Source organism: Danio rerio, chromosome 22 (assembly GCF_049306965.1).
Source record: "Danio rerio strain Tuebingen ecotype United States chromosome 22, GRCz12tu, whole genome shotgun sequence".
Classification (NCBI taxonomy): Eukaryota; Metazoa; Chordata; class Actinopteri; order Cypriniformes; family Danionidae; genus Danio; species Danio rerio.
This window is the reverse complement of record NC_133197.1, coordinates 33754147-33775246: the sequence shown is the minus strand read 5'-3', so window position 1 is coordinate 33775246 and position 21100 is coordinate 33754147. Positions and strand designations below refer to the sequence as shown.

The 21100-nt window shown below is 38.5% G+C and overlaps 1 protein-coding gene and 1 long non-coding RNA gene across 51 annotated transcripts in view; one reads left to right on the top strand and one right to left on the bottom strand.

Annotated features, from left to right (window-relative positions):
* dock3 (dedicator of cytokinesis 3) overlaps positions 1 to 7084 on the bottom strand; it is a 397524-nt gene extending 390440 nt beyond the window's left edge. For all 50 annotated transcript variants that reach the window (XR_012397895.1, XR_012397898.1, XM_009296480.5 and 47 more), the window contains exon 1: positions 6617 to 7084. Coding sequence is in view for 48 of the 50 variants with exons in the window: in XM_009296480.5 (XP_009294755.3) it covers positions 6617 to 6653 (37 nt within the window). In the remaining 2 variants the exon portion in view is untranslated. The remainder of the gene's footprint in view (positions 1 to 6616) is intronic.
* A 792-nt stretch (positions 7085 to 7876) lies between these two features.
* LOC141380228 (uncharacterized) lies at positions 7877 to 20893 on the top strand. Its single transcript, XR_012397900.1, has 3 exons — positions 7877 to 8031; positions 14531 to 14640; positions 19549 to 20893. It is a non-coding gene; the product is annotated as an uncharacterized lncRNA (long non-coding RNA).
* The last annotated feature ends 207 nt before the right edge of the window (positions 20894 to 21100 follow it).

Here is a 21100-nt window from a genome sequence, read left to right as displayed (position 1 = left end):
ACTTATCCAATAGCAAAGGAACGAAAAGTTTTGCTTTCTATTACATCCACACCACTAGGTGTCAGTATAGGTTCAAGACAACAAACACAGCAGTCTGCACAACCAGAAAATTCAGCGAGAAACTTTTAAGTAACAGAAAAGTCAAGAATAATGAAGTACCATCAACAATTTTTAAGTTAATAACCATGCAAAGACAAATGATCGCCCACCATTTTGTTCCCTTACATATTATGTTCCAAACATCGATCAACAAAGCACTATGTATACACAATTCTGAAAAATCAATGCCTGAATATCCCCCATTCGGCTTTGAACGGGACGCAGCATGAGTGCTGTCATTTGCCAATGCCCCAAGGAAATAACGTTATGCAATGCCAGATCAAAATGGGATGTAATTGTGTGCATTAGTAAATTATACAGCACCTCTAGGCATTATGTGGAAATCTGGCTCTTTAACCACAAAATTGGGCAGTCTAGCACTCCTACAGAAGGTTTCCTCCTATTATCTCCATTATATCAACAAAGTCACCTACGACTTATGTAGAGAAAGCAGAGCTGAAGACAGTAATTGCTAAAATGAAGCCAATCTTTTGGCAGCATTGTCCTCAAAATGATAATAAAGGATGGAATGTGTCACGTATAGTAGTAATCATCACCTCAAATATGATACTCAACTTTACAACATCAAAATGTTCACGTTTTATCATTTATATTATATGTTCTGCAGTGGCCTTGTATTAAATGATATAAAATACCTCTAATATAAGCTGAAATATTAAACACACTATTGATCCGACATGTTTTCCATAGTAAAAACAGAAACGGCCTTTATTGATGTGAACTGTGTGGTGCATTAGCAGGCTGCGGGGTTAGCATCACATTCAACAAGGCCATTGCATCACAAAGCCCCATTCACACAGAGCCAGCGTGAATAGCTGTTTATCAACGCCGTGCCAGAATCTCGGGGGGGTCGATCTTTTTTGGAGAACATCCATGAGTTTCCACCTTCTGCTGCTTCGGAATGTAAAACTCCCATGCTTCTGACAGACCTGCTCCTCCGGATGCCAGATAGTCGGCCTGTTCCTGTAAGTTTCTAGTTCTGCAGCTCTTAAAATATAGCCGTTCAAGCTAAAGCAGACAGCTTCTGACAAATAAGCCGAGTCTAAGGTAATGTTGCTCCCGAAGTTTAAACTTAAGGCTTGTACCAGGGCCGGAGTGGGACTCCTTTTCAGCCCTGGAGTTTCAAGCCTCAGACCGGCCCACCTCAGTTTACGACTGACTATATTAAAATAAGGACATTTCCAATTCAGTTTCTAATTACACTATCACGTCTTTTTTTGAGAAAACAGCTGCTTTAGAACTTTAAATGTTCAACAACCCTAACAGTATTATGTCTTAACAATAAAAATTACAAAAAAAAAAAAAAAACTACTTAAACGAGGATCAAAGCCGGGTCCGCAGTGTCGTAACCTAACGTGCTAACCATTGGACCACAACAGCTGTGCAATAAGTGGTGGCTCGTCTAACTTATATCATCATTAACCAGGCTGCGAGAAAATAGATAAAAAGAGCAGAGTTGCGGTAAAATAATCAATAAGAAGTAAAAAAAATAAAATTTAATTTAAAAAGTGTGACTGCTGAGAGCAACAGATTCTGGAGCTAGGGACACCGGCCCTCGCGGCCAAAAAACGGACCGGCCCACCGGGAATTCTCCCGGTCCTCCCGATTAGCCAATCCGGGCCTGGCTCGTACATAATGGGACGCTTTTCAGTTGCGTTTATCGTCGGCATTTTTTAAGACGTTTTTCCGGAGTCAATCCCAAACGATTTTCACTGGCATCAAGCAAGAGTATGCAAAATCACTCCTTGATGTTAGATGGCGCTACACAACTTTAAGCTTCTGACACCCGCTTGTAACACAGAAGAAGAAGACAAAGTTGACACACTTGTTGGGTAAAGTCTAGTGCTGTTTCTCAATATGCGTTCTTCAGCGGTCTTGCGTCCTCGTTTTCTCGTGCAACGTCATCATCAGCTGCCTAAGTTCAATTCCAATACTCAAGACCGCAAGTACGGAGGACGCTTGAAACTTCCCGCATGTGATCTTGATATCGAGGACGCACTGATGCAGACTTGAATAGCGAACTCACTCTGGAAGTCCCAGAAGTCATTGCGACTAGAGATGGGAAGCGCTGAATTTTATTTAGATTTATTATTAAAGTTCAGAGATATCACTTATTTACCTAAGGAGTTTCCCTAAATGAAACGGTGAAAGTAAACATTACCATGAATATCTTAATAAAGGAATAAAAACATTAAGGGTTGTTTGTTTGCTGAAATTCGTATTAAAATCTGTTTTATTTATATTGTGCAGAGTATATTTATAATGTTTTTATGCAAAGTATATATTTTGAAGAGGGGGGAAACAATAAATCGTTGTATGAGTGCTGTTATGTTTAAATAATTTACTATTTAAAATGCGTGAAGGTCACATGACCATCAGGAAGAACGCAGCATCCCATTTCTCAAAGGATGCGTTCTCTGCCCACGCAGTCAACTGAGTTCGTTCTTCCGAGGACACCTGGCAAGACTGGTCTCCACAAGAACGCAAGTCTGTTCTCTGCGTTCTTGGAATTGAGAAACAGCCTATATCGGATATGCGGCCGGCCGGAAGTGCGATATGCACATTAATAAAGCAGCATTTTTTTATGACACTGTATAACAATAATTAATTTTTTTACAGTACTGTGAGGGTTGGGTGTAGGGTTGGAGTGGGGGTAGGCGTTAAAAAATACATTTTATTGGGTAATTTAATAGATAACATAACTAATACTCGGTACAACTACAGTTTTTACATTACTGTGACGGTTGGGATCAGGGTTGGGGTGGGGGTAGACGTTAATAAAATACAACAAATGAGAAATTTAATAAATAATAGAAATAATTCCGGCCGCAAACGTATCCACTCAAGCAACAACCCACTTGTTGCTATGGATGGTTCAAGCAGCAGTTTCAGTTCTAGCGATGAAGAAATGGTTATTGTTCAACAGAACAATAAACAACTCCTTGTTCATATCGCCTCTGGGCATCTTCTTCAATGAGCGCTCGCATTGACAGTTTTCACGTTCATTGACAGTTTCCAAGTGCTGTTTACTGTAACTTCACCAGCTCCGTGCACGTCAACAGAAGTGCCAACCTGATTGGTGAACAAAAAAACGAGCATTACGCTTTTACGCATGCCGTTTCAAGTGGTGCTCGCTGCAGAGCCATTTGGGCAGGGCTGAGCTTCAGCGAGGGGGAGCTTGAGCTCTCGCTCATCCTTTCTTGCACTTCTTCTACGAGTGATGTCACTGGGGGTAGGGTTAGGGGTGGGGTTGGTGTACGCATTAAAACAGCTTATAGGAGGATGAGCGAGAGCTCATGCTCCCCCTCGCTGGAGCTCAGCTCTGCTCAAATGGCTCTGCAGCGAGCACCGTCTCTGCCGTTTTGCACATTGGTGTGCACGATCACATTGACGTGACCCTGCAATAACGATGAAGACAAGCAGTCTAAGGCTCTCTGTTGTCAAAAGAACATCTCTGCAATATTCATAGATGTGTAATTGTTCAGTTAAGGACAGTTATAAAGCTTGGCGAAAGAGCTCCAATCTTGATCAACTTTTAGTTTAGTTAGTGGTAGTAACAGCTACTGTATATTATTATATTTATTTATATTATTGTAAATTATTTTTTCATCTCCGTCCCCAGTCTTCATTTTATGTTTTAGACATGATTTTATTTTAACATAACAGTATGCAATTTTAACATTTGAGTTTCAAAAACTGTAATGCTTAATAATTTAGCTAGTTAGCATAGCAACATTTTTATTGAATATTGAAGCAATTGGTGGCACAGTGTCTTAGCGTTTAAAACTGTCACCTCATATCAAGAAGGTCACTGGTTTGAGTCCTGGCTGCGTCAGTTAGTGTTTCTGTGTGGAGTTTGCAGGTCCTCCCTGTGTTGGCGTAGGTTTCCTCCGGGTGCTTCGGTTTTCTATAGGGGAATTGATGAACTAATTTGGTCGTAGTGTGTAAATGTAAGTGTGTATGGGTGTTTTCCAGTACTGGGTTGCGGTTGGAATTCTGCTGTGTAAAACATGTTGAATAAGTAGGCGGTTCATTCCGCTATAGTGACCTCTGAAACAGAGACTAAGCCAAAGGAAAATCAATCAATCAATTAATCAGTTAATCAGTTAAAGGGGTTTCATTTGATATTATATTATGTTTTCATTTCAATGTCTGATTAAATACAGTTCAGTAGTTTATCTAATGAGTTGGTGATTTACAAAAAAAATTGTGTTTTTCCTTTTAATAATAATTTAATATAATTCTGTTAACAATAACCATTTGCTAATGAAATGATTTCCCTGCTAAAAAATCCACCTTAAACCAGCCTAGGCTGGTTGGCTGGTTTTAGCTGGTCGACCAGGCTGGTTTTAGAGGGGTTTTGGCCACTTCCAGCCTGGTCTTAGATGGTCAGGCTGGAAAGTGACCAGCTAAATCAAGCTAAAACCAGGTTGACCAGCCTGGTTTAAGCTGGACATAGCTGGTCTTAGCTGGGCTCCCAGCCTGGCTAGGTTGGCCGAGCTGGTTTTAGCTGGTCATCTCCCAGCCTGACCAGCTAAGACCGGGCTGGAAATGGCTGGAAACCAGCCTGGAAATCCCCAAAACCCCTCTAAAACCAGCCTGGTCGACCAGCTAAAACCAGCCAACCAGCCTAGACTGGTTTAAGCTGTTTTTTTAAGTAGGGTTTAGTGACCAGAGCTATAAAAAGCATGCAGATTAATTGTGCAATAGTCACATAGTTTATTTTTTAACATAATACCTTAAATATTAATTTAATAAAAAAAAAGCCAATTTAAGAAAAATACAAGTTCTCTAAAATTCCTCTCAAATCAATCAGCCAAATTATTGTTTGTAAACATGTAACAGTAAATCCTTTTTAAAGTATAAAGGATATTAAGATTTACTCTGAGTTATTTTTACTTTAGAAAAAAAGAGCGGTCACCCTAAGTACACAATCCCACAAACACAACCAGCTAAACTAAACTAAAAAATGCTTGTTGAGAAATGAATCAAATCTACACAACTCAACAACAAAAATCCAGCAAATAACATCTAGAAAACTTCAGCTGCGTCCCAAATGGCACACTATACACTATGCACTCATGCACTATGTACTTATGCACTTACACACTCAACAGGATAGTATATGTATGTAGTGCTGTCCCAAATGGCACACTAATGTTTTTTTACTAAGCGGAAATTCAAACCGTTTCCCTGATGACGTTTGACTGTTGCCAAATCAGTGAAATAAACGACTGAATTATCAAGTAATACCTGCCGTGAGTATTGCCGCATTTACCATCCGGAGGCGCTATAATCACTCTCGTAGGAGAATTTTGCTTTCACCATCCAAAATAAATAAAGTTATTCAACATGTGCGTCCGATCGCTCCGCCCCTTCCGCTACGTAAGCAAACCTGCGGTCGTTGAGTGCGTGAAGTGTCCATCATTACACACTTCATTTTAGCGGCTGAATGAGTGCATCATCCGGGTAATTAAAGTGCACTTATTATTTTGAGAGTTTTCAATGTGAACACACTACTTACACTATTTATACTACAAAATGGCGTAAAATAGTGCATAAGTATGCGATTTGGGACGCAGCTATAGACTAGTGAAGGCTGCCATTTTGTATCGTGACTCATACGAGTGCAGGAAGTGAACCAAAAGAACTGAGTCCAGCTACACAACAATGCATCTTATTAATCTGCATTTATCTGACTGATGTGACAGCTAGAAGGTACATGACCAATCATACCCAGCCTCAACGCTGTTCCCAAAGAATATGGTGACTCATCAGGAGCCGCACATTTCAAATTCCTCATTTACCTCAGCAAGATTATGATTCACGCATTCATTAGTTCATTCGAAGCTGCATTAAAAACCTGTGTGTGAGTGTTTGTGTGTGTTTCAATTGGCTTCTGTTTGGACAAGAAGCTCGTCTGATTGTGTCAGGCACTGTAGGGGAGGTGTGAAGAGCACTGGCATTGCACTACTGTGACGCTCTCTCGGACAAAACTGCGACCACCGCAGCATGCTGACGGTGCACATCAGTCAAGACAACGCTCATTTGTTTAGGAGGCTTGCGTGGTGTTTCAGATGACGGTTTTGGGGACGAATGCATGTGATCAGTGTTAGACCTCAGTGTGATGTTTTCTTCATGCACCTGTTGGAAACGCATCGCTCTTATCGCCCCCTGTCGGTCGCGTACAGAATCGTCAACATCAGCAGTGTGTGTACTACTGTAACATCACGTTAGTATTCAACAGTCGTGCAGACAGATTTACATAATGAATTATTGTAAAATCCTGGATGAAATCCTGAAAACATGTTCCTTTTATGACCATAAACAATATACAACATTGTGGAGCGGGAGGTTTTCATAACAGGCAGTACGATTGCCTTATCTAATCCTCCAAATCATGTGTAAGCCAAATAAAACACTTTCAGCACTGATAATGAAGGTTTATTTGAACTATGTATCACGTGAATGACAAATAAACATATTTTCAACTCACCCACTCCGATTTTCTCGTCCTCGGTTGGTGTCCACATGATCCCGGTAAAATAACCAAGATATCAGCAGAGTTTGAGTTAAATGTCATGTACGATGACACATTAAAGTTGAAGCCGACGATCAGACGTGTTTATGTCACAGCCGTGTGTTTCGCCAAACAATCGACATCTTTCACACGTCAGCTCAGGTTTCCCATCCGTGCGTCCGAATTTCCCGTTATGGATGCGGCGGCAGCAACATCTGATGGAGACGATCATTTATTTATTTCATTGACTCGGGCAGTCGTGATTTAACGCAGGAATCCGGCGGAACAGCGCGAGGACAAACTAACCTTGAGCGGTTCTCGAGTCGCGTGCGCGCGCGGGGTTCGTTTCCGCGCAATCGATACGAATTTCCGTTATTTTTAACGGTGTAAATGGGAGACCTTAGCGCCGGTGCTGCGCCATCTTCATCTCCCAGTCCGTCCGCCGTCACATGACGCAGATGTCGCTCTTTAACGGGACACGCGCTCTACTCCAACGGTGAAAGCTCCACAGAGCGCACCGGATTATTGACTCATGTCTGCAATGTTCAGCATGGTCAATATTTTAAAATAAGGGGACATTTACAGCCACTATTTCAATAGGCACTACACGAAAGCTAAATAACTGTCAAGTCAAAATAACAGCCTGTGCGATCTCCCAACCTAAAAATGTTTTTTTTTAAATGTTAAATCGGTAATAATAATAATAATAATAATAATAATAATAGGAAGAAGAAGAAGAAGAATAGTAATAATAATAACAATAATAATAATAATAATAATTATTATTATTATTATTATTACTATTACTATTTTATTATTATATTATTGTTGTTATTATTATTATTATTATTATTATTATTAATATTATCATCATTATTATCTTTAATAATTGTGTGTTTTGGGTTTTCCTTTCCAGTCTGACGTACTAAATAATTTAATTATCAATCCAAATTACCATTATTTTTATTAATATTATTATTTTTTGATTGTTATTATTAATATTATTATCACTCACTCATTAAGAGAATAATTCGTTTAATAAAATATATATGTTAGTGTTTTTATTTTCCAATTTGGCTTCACATTATTTAACTATTAATCCATTTCATTATTATTATTATTATTATTATTAGTTTTTACAATCTTTAAGAGAAGATTGAAGTAGCCTATGTTGGGTTGTTTTACTTCAGTGTTGTACTGAGAATGGCACACACATCAGCTGCACAACATCGTGTTGTAGTAACATTATTTCCATTAGCAGTTTACAGTTGACAGATGACAAAGCGCGCGCTTTTTATAACCGAATCCAAACATTTTGAGCGTGCATTCAGTTGACGTCACATGTGCTGCTATGAGGATGTCACCTGGCGTAAGTAGGCTACCCCAGAAATGTAAGTTATTTTAAAACTAATCACCTTTCAAGTATTGTAAAAAAAAAAATGACTCAAATCTAGTGGTTGGATAGAGACAGAACCTGCCACGCGTTTGACTGAGAATAATATGTGAGGGCAAATTGGACAACGCCAGTTTTGACCTAATATCTGAGAGGATTAAAACAGCAGGAGTGACCCAAAATAGTTTGTAATACAAAATAAATCCCTAAAGACAATAAAAAAGACTATTGTAATCTATGTTAGTATAACTAGTGACCGACGTTGTTTACGTTTTGAACAAATCCTTATAGGAAGTACAGCCTACAGTAGCTAAAATAATAGTGCAGTAACCGGGTTCACTATTTATTTAGCCCTATCAGTTACCATTTTACCACAGTTTTGCTACAAGTACCATGATTAAATGGTGTGGTTAGCGTAGCAAAACGTTAGCCTATTTGTGTTTACCATCGTTAAACTGCAAAAGCGTCTGTTGTTTTTGTTGCTCTAAAACCATGTCTAATTTTCATAAGGGGATAAGTCCATCTTTGACATTAACATGCCATGAATGTGGCTTTACCAGCCATCTGCCAAATCAGTTACAATTCCTAATCTGGTTATAATTATCTCGACATTAGTACTGCCGGGCCACGCTGTAAGTGTGCCAGAGGAGTTTTTGTGGTGCTCAAATTCAACAATTTTAGCACCTGCTGGTGTAGAGCAGATTCTGCAAAGTGTAGAAAAACTGCGAAAAACAGCTTTTGTACAAGATTCTTTAACCCCCAGTGCTTTTATTAGCAAACAACCCTCTCCCTTTCTTATCTATGTGGCGTTCTTCTTGATTCTTTACAGACTTCAAGGTTCAACGCTAAGGATTTTTTTTCTACTGGCCCAATCAGACCAGTGGTTCAGATTTTGACTTGCCCTGCCAATATTTTCACTGGCCCCACCAAAAGAAAAAGTTAATAGCTATTTATTACCCACAAATTAGAAAAAAAATGTGACAATGTTTGTAAATCTAGAATTTTAATAAATTTTAATAAATATATAATGAGCAAAATTCAAAGGGTTTTGCAAACAAAAGTAGCAAAATGTGCAGGAATTTTATTCCAAAACAAAACATGGCTGACCTGCCAAACTGATGGCAAACTGTACAAAACATCACAATTTTTTTAGTCATGGTCTACTCTCGTAAATGTCTGCTTCCAAGTCGTTAGAAACAAACATCATCATTTGATGTTGCCGTCTCTTCGCTGTACTAGTTGATACGAAAAAAAAACTTGCTCACAACATCCAATCAGATAAGAGGAACTGAGAAGGTAGCATTTGAAGGCTTGAAAACACAAACTATTTCTTCAATTCAAAGGCTGTATTTACACGCAATTGACAAATAGTCACAGGCTAAGTAAACTTTAGTGACAAGGCAGCAGTGGCCTGATCGGGCCAGTAATGATCCTGTCTGCTGTCCCAAGCATCTCACACGCTGGCCCCGGGCCATCGTGCAGTCCTTATTGTTGAGGCCTGGACTTGCTCAGGAGATTTAAGCACACACTGTCGTACACAAAGATGACTGCAGACCAATTATGACAATAAAACAGATAATGAGGTAAATGCATTGTTTTATAGCACAGTGGGTACCACATTCGCCTCACAGCAAGAAGGTCTCTGATTGGAGCCTCGGCTAGGTCAGTTGGTGTTTCTGTGTGGAGTTTGCATGGTCTCCCCGTGTTGGCGTGGGTTTCCTCCAGGCGCTCCGGTTTCCCCCACAGTGCAAACACATGCACTGTGAGTTGGGTAGGCTAAATTGTCTGTAGTGTATGTGTGTGAATGGAGTGTATGGGTGTTTCCCAGAGATGGGTTGCGGCTGGAAGGACATTCGCTTTGTTAAACATTGGTGGTTCCTTTCGCTGTGGTGACCCCAGATTAACAAAGTGACTAAGCCGAAAAGAAAATGAATAAATAAATAAAATGTACAACAGAGACTAAGAAAAGCTTAACTCTGCCTTCAAAAGTGACTTCAGATCAGTGTTTTTCCCAAGCTGCTGATGCAGAAACTCATCCCCATTGTTTATTTTTAGCTGTAAAGCTGATCGTCTGCTAACACCTAGATCCTGTGAGAACTGAAGAAACATTCTGGACATGAGGTAACCATGGTGATGCCGATAGCAACCTACCGCATTTTTCGAGGCGGCTTAATGGTCATTGTGGGTGTTGCGGATTCTCCTGACCTGCTGAGCAAGTCGTCCATGCATTGCCTTAATCAAATTCATAATCTCATATGTTCATTCACAGTCCATATTCATTGCAGCCGAACACATCATTGCAGGCGAAAGAGCTTGAATTGAATTCAAAACAATGATTTAGCATTTTTTATGCATTTTTATAAATGTCTGCGTCAGCCAAGTCGATCTGCGTATATTGATGCCGTAAAGGCCAAAGTAAAGCGATGTATCCCGCTTTAGCAGATGTATTTTCATTCTCTAGTGTGATATATAAAACAGCATATGAAGTGAGGGGAATTTCTATTTGTTACTCTTGCTGGCTGTGATTCAAAAGACTTAAGAGAGGCACTGAAACACGAACAACACTGAGTCATCGCCATTCAGTGGAGAATTCTCCAGATGAAAGGAGTTTGCTGGGTCTGTGAGTTAAAACTAGCAAAACACATCATCCTTCCCTCGGCTGTGGCATGAGGAGACGTGGTTGCATACAGAACTATAGTTTGTTCTTTGATTTTTTTGGATTCAGAGCTTTCCGATTTGATTAATTAAATAACTTGTTGCTTAAAGAAGAATGCACATTTATTTTTGTACGAAATGTAAATCAACATCATTGCCTTGAGGAAAGAAAAGGCTTCTTAAAGATACACTCATCAAGATTTATAGGCTAATAAAATATGCCATGTCAGAAAACAATCAGTGTTCAGGTTCAATGAAAGTTATTAGATGAAGGTTTTTTTTTTTTTTTTTTATAAATTGAAACATTTACATTACATTACATGCCAGGGATCAAAACAGATTCACAGTTTTTACAGCTTTTTTGTTAGTACATTCGGAAATCAAAGACATATAAAGATTTAGATCTTCAAGAAAAATCTGAAAGAAAGGATTATGCTTACAGAATTTACACTTCTGTATAAAATATTTGGCCAAAAATATAATAAGATTAAATAAATAAAAAGCATCAGGATGTTCATTTTGATGATTATATCCTAAAATAACATTTTCATATTTTAACATAACATCAGGAATTATACCACTAAATATACCTAATACATTTTTCCCAAAAATTTTGGTATATTCACAATTCCAAAAAAGATGAGACAGATCTTTAGTTTGGTGATCACAGAAGGAGCAATTTACATCAAAATCTACAGAAATAAACTTTTGTAAAAAAAAAAACGTTTGTAGGGTAGCACCTATTATTTTATAAGACACTTCTCGGATTTTATTATACATAATAAATTTCTGAGGTAAAGTCCATACTCTTTTCCAGTTAATATTACCTATATGTCTGTTCCAATAATATACAGCATTAGGACAAGAGATCATCTCACGCTGAAATAGAGAGCGGATATTTTTGTTATTTGGTTTCGTGGTAAATAGTAATTTACCAAGAGCTGTTTTAAGCACATTTAATTGTGGCATGGGGAGGCTGATTGTCCCATCCCTTCATAAGCATAATAATCCCATAAGGGATTGCTCCAAAAACAATAGCAAATTCTTTAGCTGTAAATGGGTATTTATAATGGGACAAAAATTCTTCATATTTAAAAGGCACTCCTCTGTTATTAAATAATTGTCTAAGATAAATTATATTGTTTTTTTGCCCATTTTTCAAAGTAAATAGATTTATTTTTGTACAGTAAATCTTTGCTGTGCCCAATTATATAATTATGCGGGGAAAAGTTGTGCTTGTAGATCAAAGACCATGAAAACAGACATTGTTTGTGAAATGATGATAATTTGGAAGGAATTTTCTCAGGATTATAATTACACAGGAGTAAAAAATTTAAACCACCCAATTTAGAGAAATTATTAGATGAACGTATTCTAGATTGACTGATATTGATGACGTTTTGTTTGGAATATATTGTTCAGGTCAATGCAATGTTTAAAGCTTCTACAAAAGCTTATAGTGACATCATGTGGTAGAGAAATGAATTGCATAGGGATCTAAGTTTTTATTTAGGATTGTTAATTTTCTTTTCAGCCTAGTCCCTTTATTAATCTGGGGTCGCCACAGCAGAATGAGCTGCCAGCTTATTCAGCATATGTTTTACATAGCGGATGCCTTTCCAGCTGCAAAACATTATAGGAAACACCCATACACTCTCATTCACACACATACACTAGGGCCAATTTAGCTTACCCGATTCACCTATAGTGCATGTCTTTGGACTTGTGGGGGAAACCGGAGCACCTGGAGGAAACCCACACCAACATGGGAAGAACATCCAAACTCCACACAGAAACACCAACTGACCCAGCCGAAGCTCAAACCAGCGACCTTCTTGCTGTGAGGCAACAGCACTACCTACTGCACCACTGAGTCGCCCGAGTTAAAAGTTGTAGTTTGTATTTGTTTTGCTCGTAAAAACTTATTTGAATTTAAAAATATATATTGTTCTATTCTTAAAGATGTTTGGTGAATATATATTTACTATTAAGTGACTATAAAGTTTTAATCACAATTAAGAGATTAAGTGAAATAAAATGGCATCAAATTGCAGCAGGCAAATGTTAACATTACTTTGATTAAGCTTGAACTTGACTATACACTAAGAATTATGAATAACCATTAATCTCCATAAAAAAATTACGTTATGTCAACAATATTCACTAAATCCCCCATCCCCCCCCCCCTTCCCGTCACTTTTATCATTAATGGTATTACTTTTACTTTTGTTATCATTATTATTATTACTGTTCTGACCTGTCCTCCTGTTATCTTTTCATTATGATTAATATAAGTATTAATACGATTATCATTATTAAGGTTGCAGTAGTTGTAGTAGTAGTTGTAGTAGTAGTCTTTGTAGTAGTATCTATTGTAATTTTATTTTGAAGTTGTAGTTGATGTCGTTGGTATAGTGGTAGCAGAAGTAGTAAAGGTGTTGTTGTAGCAGCAGCAGCAGTAGTAGTAGTCTTTGTAGTAGTATCGATTGTAATGGTATTTCAAAGTATTAGTTCCTGTAGTAGTTGATGTCGTTGGTATAGTGGTAGCAGAAGTAGTAAAGGTGTTGTTGTAGCAGCAGCAGCAGTAGTAGTAGTCTTTGTAGTAGTATCGATTGTAATGGTATTTCAAAGTATTAGTTCCTGTAGTAGTTGATGTCGTTGGTATAGTGGTAGCAGAAGTAGTAAAGGTGTTGTTGTAGCAGCAGCAGTAGTAGTAGTAGTAGTATCGATTGTAATGGTATTTTGAAGTATTAGTTCCTGTAGTAGCTGATGTCATTGGTATAGTGGTAGCAGAAGTAGTAAAGGTGTCGTTGTAGCAGTAGTAGTAGTAGTCGTTGTTGGTGTAGTAGTAGTAGTCATTGTAGTACTATCGATTGTAATTGGGATTTATTGCAGTATTAGTTCCTGTAGTAGTTGATGTTGTTGGTATAGTGGTAGCAGAGGTAGTAAAAGTGTCGTTGTAGCAGTAGTAATCGTTGTTGGTGTAATAGTACCAGTAGTAGATGTCGTTGATGTAGATGTAGTAGTAGCAGTGATTGCGGTAGTAGTAGTAGTAGACGATGTATTAGTTGTAGCAGACGCTGTAGTAGTGTCAGTAGTGGTAGTCATTGTTGTCTTAGTATCAGCAGTAGTAGACATTATAGTAGTAATAGTTGTGGTTGTGACTGTAGTAGCAGCAATAGTAGTTGTAATATAAGTAAATTTCTGTAGTAGTGGTTGGTGTAGTACTTGTGATTTATTATCATTCTCAGTTATTATTACTGTTGTCCTTTCTTTCTTTTTACTGTCATTATTACTATCATACATTGCTAAGCATTGTTGTTACTCTCTAACTCTGACTGGTTTCTTTCTATCTGTTTTACTTATATCTGCGATACTTGCTTCATTTATTGGCTGATATTGTTCCTAATGCATGTAATCTGACCTTTCCACCAAGTTACCTTTACATGGACACACACACACACACACACACACACACACACTGCCTCACAGAAGGTTGCTGGTTCGAGCCCAAGATGGGTCAGGTGGGATCTCTGTGTTGGCATGGGTTTCCTCCAAGTGCTCCGGTTTCCAAAGACATGTGATACAGGCAAATTGACCATAGGGTGTGAGTACGAATGTTTCTCAGTGATGGGTTGTGGCTGCGCTGTAAAAAATAATTTCCATGATTTGATATCACAACGTATTTTCTTTTGTCAAGTCAACTAGATTCACTAAAGTAGTTAAAATAACAAAAGATTTTTAGTTTAGGTTGATTAAAATAATAGCACGGTGGTAACACTGATTTAAGATAAAAAAAAAAATTGTAGACCTCAACTAAGAGATACTTCACTTGATTTCAGAGTCTTCGTTTATCCTGTGCATGCGCACGACGCTCCGGAGTAAACACAGGAGGCATATTAACCACGAGAAGGCGCCGTTTTCTGCAATTCAGAGGCGAGCAAGTTTTATGGTAAGGCCTTTTTAAAAAAGTTTATATGGTCTGGATTATCTTAGAGTGATCTGAAGTATTGCCGAAGAAGTTGTCAATAATCGACCTTTATAATAATTTTGCCTCAAATTGTGGATGAAAAAAGTCATTAACCGCCTCTGTCACCTGAGGCTATTTTAACGTATAACATTTTGAGACTGAACGTTACATATACCATTTAATAAGCCTGTAAAGCATCCGATGTTGCTGACACTTATAAAATAATTTTTCATGTTATTTTAATCTTTTTGAGCGTTGTAAGCAACATTGTACGACACCACGCAACCTAACACTTTCTCAGCCTCAATGCCCACCATAAACAGCGGAGCAAACTTGTCACCTTTCGGCGAAATTCGCCGTTTTCATTCTGAAATAATGTTATGGGAATCACATGAACCATGCAGATCTGTACAAAACAATTGGGAGACAGCAGATCTCTTATTATAAAGGCAATATAACGGCTAGGATATAAATGCATGTAGGAGAAACTCCGTATCAATGCAAATGTGTGACTGTGACAACACTTGATGTTTCTATCTCTGTCAGTGACTCAGTTAAAATGAGTACATTCTCTAAGTGGTTTTGTCACTATTTAGTCCTTTCTGTGCAAGACTGTATGGTATAGTTAATGCCACACAAACTGTAAAGTGTTGGTAGTTCATTTTGAAATAAAATAGAGACATCTTTGTTAAGAGTAACATTTTTCGCTGGAGGAAACAGCTGTGCTGATGAGGTAAACGTCGAGAAAACCCGACTGCTCCTCTGTGAGATTGGGATACAGGTGATACAACGTTATCTATATCAAAGAACTGCAAATAAGCAGATATTATATCCTAACAATTTATCAATAAACACACACCTCATTTTCTCGCTGTCCACGGCTGTGGTTTGCTGAACAAATAAAAAAAAATGGGGAGGAGCCAAATTCTGCCACCTTTTTTTAATCAAATTTAAAGGCGACTGAGGCAATAATTTAGTGTACAGTTTATTGACTTTATTCTAAAATGCGGAAGTGTGCCTGTTTTCGCGATTGTCTTAGAACTTCCATTTCAGTCGCCTATGGGAGAAATGACAAGGAATAATAAACGGCAAAAAACGGTCAAACTACTTGCTCTACAAACAAATGTTTGCATGACTATATAGACCAAGTAGAATAATATAACAAGGAAATATCAGTTTGCAACATCAAACAGCGAAACGAGCAGTTTTTAATGTCTAAACATGAATGGAAGGGAATGAGACCGGAAGTCTCGTGCCAAAAAGATTCAAATGGCAGCGCCCACTCGTCTGCGGAGAATAAGGTCAATAAGCTAATCGCAAACGTTTTAGAGGGGCTGAGTAGAAATATAGGGGGGCTACAGCCCCCTTTATGTTTTATGTTTTCTGCCAATAAAGCCAATTTTAATAAAATTGTATTGATTGAGCTCTGAATGTTCTGTGAAGGTCCCCAAAATAAAATCAGAAGGTTCTGGGAACATTTCTGCACTATGCCATTACACCGACGGTGACATTCTGAGAACGTCCTGGGAACATCAAACTTCTAGCTGGGTAAACACTAGGGGCCTCATGCATGAAGACTTGTTTTGAATTCATACTAAAACATTGCATACGCAGTAAAAAATTCAGATGTATGAAACACTGCGTACACGGAATCCCATGCATATTCTCTTTGTACATCCAAATTAAAGTGAAACTGAGCGCAAGTGCACGAGCACAAAACCCCTCCCTGCCTCCTCCCCCTAATAAATATCCCTAGTAGCAAAGAATTCTGGCCCAGATTTGGCATAAAGCTGGCACAGCAGGCATTCATCCGGCACTGGCATACAGCATGTGGGCCAAACATGGCCGGGTTTGGCAGAGGTGGCACCGTTTTTAAGGCGGCACACAAGATTTTGGCCAGATGAAAAACGTAGTATTTGGCACAGATTTAAAAATTTGATAAGTGGGCCATGTGAGTTTGGCCAGTCTTGACCCACATTTAAAATACACTAAAATCATTTTTGAGTAAAGAAAAAAAATTCTACCAATCAGGTCACTTTGAGAAAAAGCGTGCCCAGAGTGTGCCTAAAGCGCATCACTCCATGGGTTTATCAATTTCACTGCAATCGTGACACACCAACCTATCTGGCCCAGTTCAGGCCCAGTTATGAGTTATTAACTTGGCTGAGACTTGGCCCAGATATGGTCTGTGTTTGGCCCTTGTCTGGAAGCCAGATTTGGTCCAGTCATGTACCGTAATTCACTGCGGCATGTGGGCCAAGCAAAACCTGATTGTCTGGGCCAGAGAAATTTTGCTATGTGGGATGGTAATAATTCTACTTTGGCAAAACGAAAAAGCACACAAAACTTCACAGAATATGAACTGGTGGTAGACCAGAGAAAAACTGTTATTTGCAAATTTGTCCTCCGGAATTACTAAAAAAAAAATGAATAAAAATAAGAGTGGGAGAGTTTAGCTGATGCGGTTAATGCAAGGAGTCTGAACATCGCACTGTGAGTGAATTAAAAAAGAAATAGTCCGATGTAAAGGTGTAAAGTTTTGTAGTGTCTGTTTAGGCTAAGTGCAAACAGCACACCTCGTTGGAATGAGCTAGTTGAGTGATTCCGCCCATCACCGTTTGATATAGGGACAACATAACTAAAGAGACTGGCAAACAGCAGTGTGAATGGCGTAGCTCGTAAAGAGCATGGCCACATGTTTTGACACAATCGATCATGAACCCGGTTCGAATCCAGCATCTGATGAACCCATTCTTTTTTTCTCCACTACATATCAGATTTTGCCTACTCTTCATCACGAGGAAGACAAGTAGGAATTTTTAATAAGTGTGTATTATGTTAAACGCGTTTAAGCATCACTTATTATTTACAAATTTATTGAATGGAAATGTTCTTGATCTTCATATGGCACTTTTACAGCAATGTGCGTGCAGTCGATTGCTCCATTGGGAAAACCGGCGATCGCTCCAAATTGCTTTAATGTTTGGCTGGTCAACTGCATGGTATGGAAACCTTATATACCTGCTAGACTTGCGGATGATCCTTTCCCATACAGCTGCCATTGCACGGCTCAAAGATATTTTTTAGTGTGCAATTTAACACAATTGCCTCTAGAAGTCACCAATGGAAATAAAACAAACACACACAAGAAATGCACGTACACCCGACATGAAGTTGGCGTGGACCAAGGCACATTCTTCTTTAGTAAATCCAAACGTGAGCATGAAATCTGGCAAACGCCAAGTTTTTGTGCATATACAGAGTTGATACATGAGGTCCAAGGGCTGTGATTGTTTTTAAATTTCCTCGGATGTGAAAGAAATTACAATAACAATGACAGTTTTGGTTTCTTACTCATTAGGATTGAGATCATACACCAGGTAGACCATTTTTAGATGCAAAGTAAATTTGAAAACGCCTGTCTTCTGGTTGACCCTGACTGTCACTGGGTAGCATCCTATGGCAAGAGAGTACAGAGAACGTCAAATAATTTTAACATGGAATAGCAAAACCAAGGAGCTGGTGGTGCATTTTAGGAGAGACAAGAGAGAACACAACCTAATCACCATCAACGGGACGCCAGTGGTGAGAGTCAGCACTTTCAAGATTCTTGGAGTACATATCGCTGAGGATTTGACATGGACTGCCCACACGGACGCAGTGCTGAGGAAGGCACAACAACGCCTCTTCTTCCTCAGACGTCTCAGGAGGTTTGGAATGAGCCCCCACATCCTCCGCTCATTCTACACCTGCACTGTGTAGAGCACAGTTTCACATTGCCGTTGTATTTGCACTGTCTGTATTTTGCACTGTCGTTGTATTTGCACTGTCTGTATTTTGCACTGTCATTGTATTTGCACTATTTGTATTTTGTACTGTCTGCAGCCAGCACCAGGGCCGGAGTGGGAGTCCTTTTCAGCCCTGGAGTTTCAAGCCTCAGACAGGCCCACCTCAGTTTACGACTGACTATATTAAAATAAGGACATTTCCAATTCAGTTTCTAATTACACTATCACGTCTTTTTTTGAGAAAACAGCTGCTTTAGAACTTCAAATGTTCAACAACCCTTACAGTATTATGTCTTAACAATAAAAATGACAAAAAAAAAAAACTACTTAAACGAGGATCAAAGCCAGGTCCGCAGTGTCATAACCTAACGTGCTAACCATTGGACCACAACAGCTGTGCAATAAGTGGTGGCTCGTCTAACTTATATCATCATTAACCAGGCTGCGAGAAAATAGATAAAAAGAGCAGAGTTGCGGTAAAATAATCAATAAGAAGTAAAAAAAAATAATAATTAATTTAAAAAGTGTGACTGCTGAGAGCAACAGATTCTGGATCTAGGGACACACAATGTTTGTTTAAACCTTGTCCGTTCTGCTTGGCACTGAATTAAAATTTGTCTTTAACACTGGTGACATACAACCATTCAGCAATCATGTATTGGCAACACTCAAGATAACCGCATGTATTAAAAACTTAAAAACATATTAGCCCCATGAATTTTACTGTATTGTTAACAACCGTACCATTCACATTAAACAGTAATTTGATTTCATACAACAACTGGTGTAAATGACTTTTTATAAGCATTTCTCCGGGATTTCTCGATGGTAACATTTTAAAAGATGGGTGAAGGAGATGTGTCAATCGCAATTACCTTTTTTCATGGAGGAGTCAAATCAATTCTGCAGCCAATGTTGTTTGTTATCAAATTTGCCTGATTGATAATTAGCAATAATTTCTTCTTCTTAGTGTTGTGCTACCAAACCATGAAACAATTTTATATGTGAGAACATTCTACTAATAATCTATATGCCATGTTTAAACATTTATATTATATTATAATTATTATATATTAAATATTATATATTTATATTTTTTAAGGACACACTGGTCTCTTCATTACCTGGCTGGCACATTTTAGAGCTTTTTCCCTTCGACGGACTGAAGTGTCACTTTGCAGAGAAAGTTGGGAGGTCCATTGAGCTCGCGTTAAAGCCTGAGAAATTGAAAACAGACGTAGCAGCTTCAGGTCTCAGTCTGTTGGTGCAACGACTGACTAATTTTTCTGACTCAAAGATCTTCTCAGTGTAATCATCCTCCAAAAAATGGTCACTGCATACTGCAAACTACATTCTCCAATCTTCTATTGTCCAATTTTGGTGAGCCTGTGTGAATTGTAGCCTCAGTTTCCTGTTCTTAGCTGACAGGAGTGGCACCCGGTGTGGTCTGCCGCTGTAGCCCATCCGCCTCAAGGTTGGACGTATTGTGCGTTCAGAGATGCTCTTCTGCAGACCTCGCCTGTATAAGGAGTTCTTATTTGAGTTGCTGTTGCTTTTCTATCAGCTGGAACCAGTCTGGCCATTCTCCTCTGACCTCTGGCATCAACAAGGCATTTGCGCCCACGGAATTGAGGCTCACTGGATATTTTTTTGTTTTTGGACCATTGTTTTTGTAAACCCTAAAGACTTGTGCTTGAAAATCCCAGTAGATCAGCAGTTTTGAAATACTCAGACCAGCCCATCTGGCACTAACAACCATGTCACGTTCATTCACGTTGCTCTGTTTGAATTGCAGAAGATTGTCTTGACCATGTCTGCATGCCTAAATGCATTGATTTGCTGCCATGCTATTGGCTGATTAGAAATTTGCTTTAACAAACAGTTGGACGGGTGTACCTAATAAAGTGGCCGGTGAGTGTGTATGAATGTGTGTGTGTGTGTGTGTGTGTGTGTGTGTGTGTGTGTGTGTGTGTGTGTGTGTGTGTGTGTGTGTGTGCGTGCGTGTGTGTGTGTGTATGTGTTATGCTTCCCATGTTTTCTCTCATTTGTGTTCTGTTGAATGTCAATGAAAGTGTTTCTGCAGACTGTTTTTGTCAAGTCTGATAAAAAAAAAACAATTAATTCATGTTTACCATCAGATTCATTCATTCATTCATTCATTCATTCATTCATTTTCTTTTCGGCTTAGTCCCTTTATTAATCAGGGGTCGCCACAGTGGAATGAACTGCCAACTTATTCAACATATGTTTTATTGTGATGTATTATAAATATTGTGATTCGTCTGTTTCCTCTTCAGGTGAAAGAAATCAAGTATTTTGAAATATATGAGTTGTGTTATTGTTATTATGAGTTAATATTGTTATTATTGTTATATGAGTTGGAGCTGTCTGACTACAAATCCTTAAAATATATAGTGAAATTAAATTTAAAAAAAGTTTTTAAATTATAATCCGTTTTGTGTCAATTCTACAACATTTCAGATCAACTTCACATCTCATGAATACGTTTGAATTTGAAAGTCATTGAAAGACAGATTGCTGATCAAATATGTTTAAAGTTGATGTTATCATATCGATCAAAGGTGTTTAGAGTAAAAATGTGATTATTTACTCCATCTGCAGGGTTTGTTGTAACACTTGCTGGATTTAAATTC